Raw genomic sequence first — 6,903 nt, 5'->3', positions numbered from 1 at the left:
TTTTAAAATTTGAACACGAATTACACTGCTACTAATATTCGTGCCTCACCGTTTGGAAAACGCTGTTGTAGGTAGTAAATGTGAAGGGGTTTCCATTAGGAGAATCATTACTAGAAGAAGACGTTTTCAATTTCATGAAAAATTGATGCTCCAAAAAACAGTGTTTTCAAATTTTAGTGAATTTAATTCATTTGTATTGTTATTAATCAAATAGATATAATTTCATTAGTTTTTTATTGTTATTGATTAAACTGTGAATTATAAACTTAAAATTATAGGCAACGGAATGTATATAAAAGTAAAAATTATTATGTTTAATTAATCATTCGAAAAAGTTGTTGAGCGATGTGTGCATCTGCCCGAACAGATCCTTGACTTTGTCGAAGATCCTGTTGAAGAACTGCACGTCGACGTTTCCATCGTCTATGCTTAAACGCGTTCTCAACGGCCTCTTTATGATTTCGATGACCTCCATGTCGTCCTCTTCGTAGATCGTCGTCTCTTCGCCATCTTCATCGTTGCCAACGGTGACTGTCGTTTCCGTTGTCGTTGTTAAATCCGTTGCTAGGCAAGTGAAAGCTTCGACGCCCTTATCGTTGTTTTCCGTGTGTATCTTGATGTCTGTGCTGCCGTTCTTTTGTTTTAAAGAAATGGCGTCCTTGGTGGGCAAGGTGAGGCTGTATTCGCCGCTCTTCGCCTCATCCAAATCCGCCTCCTTCTTGATGTAATTCACGAACCCGTCAATGGTGTTCTCCAAAGAATCGTAACCCCCGGCTCCTCTGGGTAATCTCTTGTTGACTCTGATCCTATTCCTTCCCATCGGTATATCCTTCTCCTCCAGGTTTTCGTAATGCATTGACGTCGGTTTCTTTGGTTTCGGCAGCAAAAGGATATCCTCGTCGCGCCATTCTCGCATATTCTTCAATTTCGATTCGTAACTCTTGTGCAGAGTGTTTGAAAAGTTTGCTTTCGACGATGGTATGTAAACGTCGTTGGCACGTCTGAATCTTGCGGGCATATCCAACTTTGGTAATCTACTCTGCAACTCTTCCAGCTTCTTCTTGTGCGCCAGACGATTTTTCAAGAATCGCACTTGATGATCTTGCAGAACTGCTGGAGATGGTTTAGTAACAGCAGAAGCATCTTTGTTGATTTTGTTTAAATTGGAGCGTAGCAGAGTGCTAGGTGGTAAAAGGGACTTGAAGAAGTCGCCTCCGGAGAGCCTCTTCAACGCATCCTGTCGCTTCCTCTCCCTTATCGAATTCCTCATATGCTGAATGTTTCCCTTCATCAGCTTCGTGTAAAAATCCACATCTTCCTCCGTGTATCTGGAAACGTCGCGTCTGTACCTTCCGAAGTTCGATTCGTAAGATTCGTCCGCGTTGAAGAAGTTCTCCAACTTCTTGATGGCCCTGTCCACCTCATCTTTGTTATCCTAAAAACATCATCAAATCAATGAACATTATTAATCAAAATTAACATTTTTTCACTTACGTAATTGTTGATGAGGAATTCGCTTGCCAGAAGATCGTCCTTGTAACCGTTTTTGCCCTTGACCACGGAGACGTCGTCACCGAACGCTTCGTGGAAGCCGTGGTACGAGTTGAGCGCATCCTCGAGTTCGTCCAAATCTTCAAGTTTATCCTCAGACTTATCCTCCTTGACGTAATCCACGAAATTCTTCTTTTTGGGCGTCTTCGTTGTGGTAAGCGGTTTCTGCTGGAAAATGGGTAAATTCGAAAGGGATATCTTCGAGAAGGTCTGCGGTTCCAATCCGAACAGATCAGAGCTTTTCGAAAATAAATCTCCGCTGCCTTTGGCTTTAGGAGAGTCGAAAAACAGTTCAGGTTTCGATTTTCCAAATAGTTCGGGTTTCGAATCGAAAACGAACAAATCTTTTTTGTTGTCCAAAGAGAACAGATCTTTGATGCTTGTCGTTTCTTTGGTGAATGGTTTCATGGGAAGACCTGGTAACACTTTTTTCATATCAGGAAGATCGTCTTTGTCTTCATCTTCGACGGAAGCGAAACCGGCAAAGATTTTAGTTGGTTTCTTTTCTCTTTCATCATCAATGTTATCATCTTCGTATTCTTCGGACGAAGAAGCTCCGGCTTTCCTAATCGTGGCCTCCTTTTTATCGTAGTTGAATTTACTCTTCATTTTGATGTCCTTCTTATCGTTGTTTCCAGTTTTCAAATTGAGCAGTGCCATGTTTATGTCCCTTCTGGGTCTCTTCCTGCGGGAACGTCTACCACCTCCACGACCTCGACCTCCGCGCGCGCTTCTTTTCGCTCGAATCTTACTCTTGACCTTCTCCAAAAGTTCATCGAAATCCGGACTGTTGAAACCCATTCGAGCTTTTGCTCTGTCGCTCAGAACCCTCAAGATTTCCGAGCTGCTCAAATCGATGTCTTTCGTCTTCGACGATTCTTCCTTCCTCAAAAGATTCTTCAGATCCAACTTAGTCACATCCATCTTATTCAAATCCAACTTCTTCAGATTATTGACATTCTTCAAATCTAATTTGTTCAGCATCAGTTTTCCTCCCTCGTCAGTTTTCGCTTTGCTCTCTTTCACTCTCTCCAACAGAGATTGCTTCCAATCGTCGGATTTGATGAATGGTTTCAGTTGGATTCTTTTATAGTATTTCTCGTCCTCTTCAATTTCCTCCTCGATTCGATGGTAAAGATCGGAAAGTTTGGCGATCGGTTTACCCGTGTTTATTCTCGAGAAGATCGACTCGGACGATTTTTCTTCTTCTTCGGGAAAATCGATTCCCTGCGCGTTGTCCATCTCCTCCAGGATCAAACTGGTTTCGTCCTCCTCTTCGACGCAAACGGGGATCCTCGCACCCGGCAAAACGAAGAATCCGATGGATTTTCCCGGAATCGTGAGTGAAAGATGCGTCATGGCTTTGGCTCTCCTCAACTTCGGTTTGAAATCGAAACGGTTTTGCGTTAGATTCTGCATGGAAATCACTTCGCCGTTCAGCAAAGTTTCCCTGTGAATGAATGAAATTAATATTTTAGCTTTCAATGTTTGATGATCAGATTTACATTGAATCTTCGCTGGGAGATGTCAAGATGTAAGAGCGCACTTCCAAGTTCTTCATCTGTGTTCCGGCGACCAGAAGAGACGAAGTGTGCTCTTGCGTTTGGTTGTTGACCATCATCACCGTCATCGCTCCCCTCACCGAGTAACTGTTCTGGTTACGTGAGCAGTGCGCGTACACGTGAGCTTTGGATGGAGTCAAAGAAGTTTGTTTCACTTCCAGGACGTTCCTGCCCATCAAATGTTTGTGCAAAATGGAAATCCAATAAGCCTACAACAACGCAATAATTAAACTGCATCCAAGTTTAGTGGTTTAGTGTGATTTACTGGAGTGTCGGAGAAGAGTTCTTGTAATCTGGGCTGCCTGAAGATCACGCTGAAACCGTTTTTGGCCGCTTCACCGATCTGCACTCCCCAATCCAAAGCGGAATCGAAAGAGACGATCGGTCCGCTTTTCGGTGCAGAAATCCAAACTTCAGGATGTTTCGAATATCTCGTCGATAGTAGACGATGCATAGCATCTCTACCCACCACCTCTCTGCAATCCAAGAATCAAATGCAATCAATTTCTCGAATGTTGAATTTATTTCTGAACTTACGGTTCCCACATGACCGCATCCGCTTGCAGTTCGTCGAGTTGCCTTTCCGTCACGCTTGGAAACTCGCTCAAATCGCTTCCCACCGTTTTCCAAGTGCCTTTGCTACCAGGAAACGCGTCCAAAATATGTCTCAGTGTCTTCAGGTCATCTCTGTAACCGTTCTGCGTTTTATCCCTTGCGTCTAAACAAAGAAGTTTGTTATAATTGGTAAAATTGTCTTCGAGTTTCTGTTACCGTAGCCCAACTGCCAGTAACAGTTCACATTCATCTTGGAGCTTATCTCGAGAAGAGAGAGCGTCGACTTCGGATCCCAATCCTCGTTGATTCGTTCTGCGTCGTTTATAGCGTAAACCGGGGTGAAATTTGCCGCTCTCACCCATTCGTTCAGAGCCCACCATTTCGTCGGACCAAAGACTATGTTCCTTGTACTCTCCGTGATAACGTCCGTCGCTTTAGAATCGTCCTCGCTGTAGCTCAGGAAGGACGTGGATGGTCCGGCTATACGAAGGTAGATTGGTGATAGACTCGTCGCCAATTTCAGCGAAGTTGAACTGAAATGGAAATTGATCAAGATTGGAAAGAATGAAACCTCAAGGACGCACCTCAATTTGATTCCGCTGAAGAGGATCGCAGGATCCACGGAGACACTTATGAACTTGTCGTCGACTTTGTGCAGAGATTTCTTGCCGTTGACGATGCTCTGGCTTTCGTCGCTCGAACTTGCGGGTATCCTGAAGAGCAGGAAAAGTCCGAAAAGCAGAATGTAAGTTGGACTCTTCTTCATCGTTGCTCGCTGATTGACGATGAACGAACGAACGACATTCGATGAAACAAGTCTTCGATATTATTATTTTTTTTACATTTGCAGCGCTCAGCGAATTCGCTATTTTCGTTCGTCGTTTGTTTACCGGTTGGGAAATTCGTAGGCAAGCGTAAAAGAAACAATTTCCACGGCATCATCAGAAATTTGCACCAAATAACTGGATCACTTTCAACGTAGGTCACCTACGCACTTTGAAACTGGGTTAATAAATTTAGTCATTACGCTTAATCGATCCGCAATTTAGCAATTACAAAGTACTTCTGAAATCGGTTATATCATCTTGCATCATACCATTAAAGAGTATCAAGATCAATTTAGGGACGTATTTATTGTTCAATCCATTTAAAATTTAATCATTTAAACGAATATTTAACATTAATTAATATATCAAAAGACGCACAATTCTAGACATTTTTAACAAATTATAAAGAAATTTCTGAAGTTTATCAAGGAATTTGAATAAGTAAATGAAAATAGTTTGGTTTTACGTAAATATATATATATTATATAATTATATTATATAGAATAATACAATTATCGGTAATTTTGTATAGTTTGTAATGGTTTATTTCATTCCCTCTCAACACGAACAGCATTATTTTCTCTATTTATTTTTTTTTGTAAATAACAATTTCGTAATCTAAAGCGCAATTCCTTCATTCCTTCCATACATATTTGTATGTGTTTATTGTATATAATACATATCTTCGTCCGCAAATTTAAAAAAAACAAACAAATCCATTCGTTTACTACACATCCCTCCTTTCATTCATTTTTAGGCCTTACGATTCAAAATTTCCGTATGATGAGCAAATTTTGGTCCTAAAAAAAAACAATTGTCAAGAACAAATCTTTGGTATCCAACGTCACCATCAGACATATATTGTTTCGCTTATTGTCGTTGCTACGACACGGGTCCAAATATATTTTGTTTTCTCTTCTGTATCCTTAATTAGTTTTGTTTTTGTATATAAATATAGTATGAAGTGTAGTTTCCTGTGGCTTTGGTAAATATATGAAACATTGAGTTGTGTGTGTGCGAATCGATAGACAGAAATAGAGACAGACAAGACAATAGACATAAATTAGCTTTTTTTTTGTTGTTTGTTTGTTTGTTAGTGCCATTCAAACAGAGGACGTTGGCCCCTTCAAATGATCACGCAATTCTCCATCTTCTTCTTGATCTGTCTGAACTTGCGCCTCTTCTTGTCCTTAGTGGCTGCCTCATTTCGGACAATTCTCACCACCTTAAATTTGTCAACAGGTTATATTAATATAATGATGAGTTTGTTTGTTTTCTTTTTACCTCGTGGAAAGTGGCGTCAATGTTAAGTGGTGGATCTTTGGCACTTGTCTCGATGTAAGGTATGCCCAATTTGTGGGCAAGTTCTCTTCCCTGCTCCTCAGTCACCTTGCGCAGATGTACCAGATCCACTTTGTTGGCCACCAAGAGCATTGGATAAACATCCCTTGAAAACGAATCTGATAATGCATCAACTAGTACACACATGCATAGAGATGAACCAACCTGTCTTTGACTCTCAATATCTGGGTGTGGAAATGTGGTATGTGCTCGTAGCTGTTCTTATCAGTGACGGAGTAGACCAGAAGGAAACCATCACCTTTTCTCATGTACTGTTCCCTCATGGCGCTGAACTCCTCCTGTCCGGCAGTGTCCAGCACTAAAAGTAGTAGTGATAACATAAGAATACAGTCAACGCTATCAATATAACCATTACCATCCAAGATGCACCATTGACCATCGACGTCCACATGCTGCAAATAACTGTCCTCTATGGTTGGATCGTAGTCGGTGACGAAGAGCTTCTGGAAGAACTGAATGGTGATGGCACTTTTACCAACACCACCATCACCGACGACCACCAGTTTGACGGTCGGAAGATTATCGTTCGGAGGTTTCGTCATTTCGTGATGATGCTGTGGACGAGGATGGACCAAGACGACGACGACGACGGCTCGATCGAACAACAACACCCAATTAATCGAAGCAGGCGCGTAACGATGAAAACACCAGTAGATATCGATCAGTCACCTGACAGCTGGCTGCGTTGGTTGACACTGACAGTTGAGAGGTGAGTACACACCTAGCAGTAAAAGTGACACTAAAACGAAGGAAAAGACGGAAAACGAAAATAAAAACAATGACCAGGAACAATAATATTTCTATTAAAACGATTATGCATAAAGAAAATATCATAATTAGTAAAACAAACAGAAAATTAATATTACAATTGCGTTATCTATCATCCAGTAAACTATCATTCAGTGTTGTCAGTTATTTGTTAATTTCTCCACAACCGCTACTAGCACCTACATCAACGACCATTCGAATGAAAGCTGAATGTCTCACCTTTCCAACGAGCCTACATACAGCTTTGGACTGTCATCGAGTCGCCTGCTATGAGCTGT

General features: G+C 41.4%; 2 protein-coding genes across 2 annotated transcripts; both read right to left on the bottom strand.

Annotated features, from left to right (window-relative positions):
* Positions 1-262: 262 nt before the first annotated feature.
* LOC108561719 lies at positions 263-4,436 on the bottom strand. The gene is made up of 7 exons (XM_017919793.1): positions 4,253-4,436; positions 3,885-4,201; positions 3,651-3,831; positions 3,379-3,589; positions 3,057-3,322; positions 1,495-3,001; positions 263-1,435 (listed from the first exon to the last, which is right to left on the bottom strand). Exons 1-7 carry the CDS (start codon positions 4,432-4,434, stop codon positions 323-325), a joined length of 3,777 nt encoding a protein of 1,258 aa, XP_017775282.1. The 5' UTR covers positions 4,435-4,436; the 3' UTR covers positions 263-322.
* A 799-nt stretch (positions 4,437-5,235) lies between these two features.
* On the bottom strand, positions 5,236-6,543 carry LOC108561718 (ras-related protein M-Ras-like). The gene is made up of 4 exons (XM_017919792.1): positions 6,213-6,543; positions 6,002-6,155; positions 5,780-5,942; positions 5,236-5,720 (listed from the first exon to the last, which is right to left on the bottom strand). Exons 1-4 carry the CDS (start codon positions 6,397-6,399, stop codon positions 5,622-5,624), a joined length of 603 nt encoding a protein of 200 aa, XP_017775281.1. The 5' UTR covers positions 6,400-6,543; the 3' UTR covers positions 5,236-5,621.
* Positions 6,544-6,903: the final 360 nt, after the last annotated feature.

Source organism: Nicrophorus vespilloides, unplaced genomic scaffold, assembly GCF_001412225.1.
Source record: "Nicrophorus vespilloides isolate i.1.1-1 unplaced genomic scaffold, Nicve_v1.0, whole genome shotgun sequence".
NCBI lineage: Eukaryota > Metazoa > Arthropoda > Insecta > Coleoptera > Silphidae > Nicrophorus > Nicrophorus vespilloides.
The sequence above is the reverse complement of the archived record's forward strand: the minus strand, read 5'-3'. Positions and strand labels throughout refer to the sequence as shown.

Bases quoted from the DNA above. Each gene is read 5' to 3' on its own strand.
- LOC108561718 (XM_017919792.1), bottom strand. From the start codon at position 6,399: ATGACGAAACCTCCGAACGATAATCTTCCGACCGTCAAACTGGTGGTC. The intron at 5,943-6,001 runs GTTGGTTCATCT...TTCGTTTTCAAG, and splicing joins ATATTGAGAGTCAAAGACAG to GGATGTTTATCCAATGCTCT. The intron at 5,721-5,779 runs GTAAAAAGAAAA...GACAAATTTAAG, and splicing joins TTGACGCCACTTTCCACGAG to GTGGTGAGAATTGTCCGAAA.
- LOC108561719 (XM_017919793.1), bottom strand. From the start codon at position 4,434: ATGAAGAAGAGTCCAACTTACATTCTGCTTTTCGGACTTTTCCTGCTC. The intron at 4,202-4,252 runs GTGCGTCCTTGA...TTTCCATTTCAG, and splicing joins TTCAGCGGAATCAAATTGAG to TTCAACTTCGCTGAAATTGG. The intron at 1,436-1,494 runs GTAAGTGAAAAA...TGATGTTTTTAG, and splicing joins AATTCCTCATCAACAATTAC to GATAACAAAGATGAGGTGGA.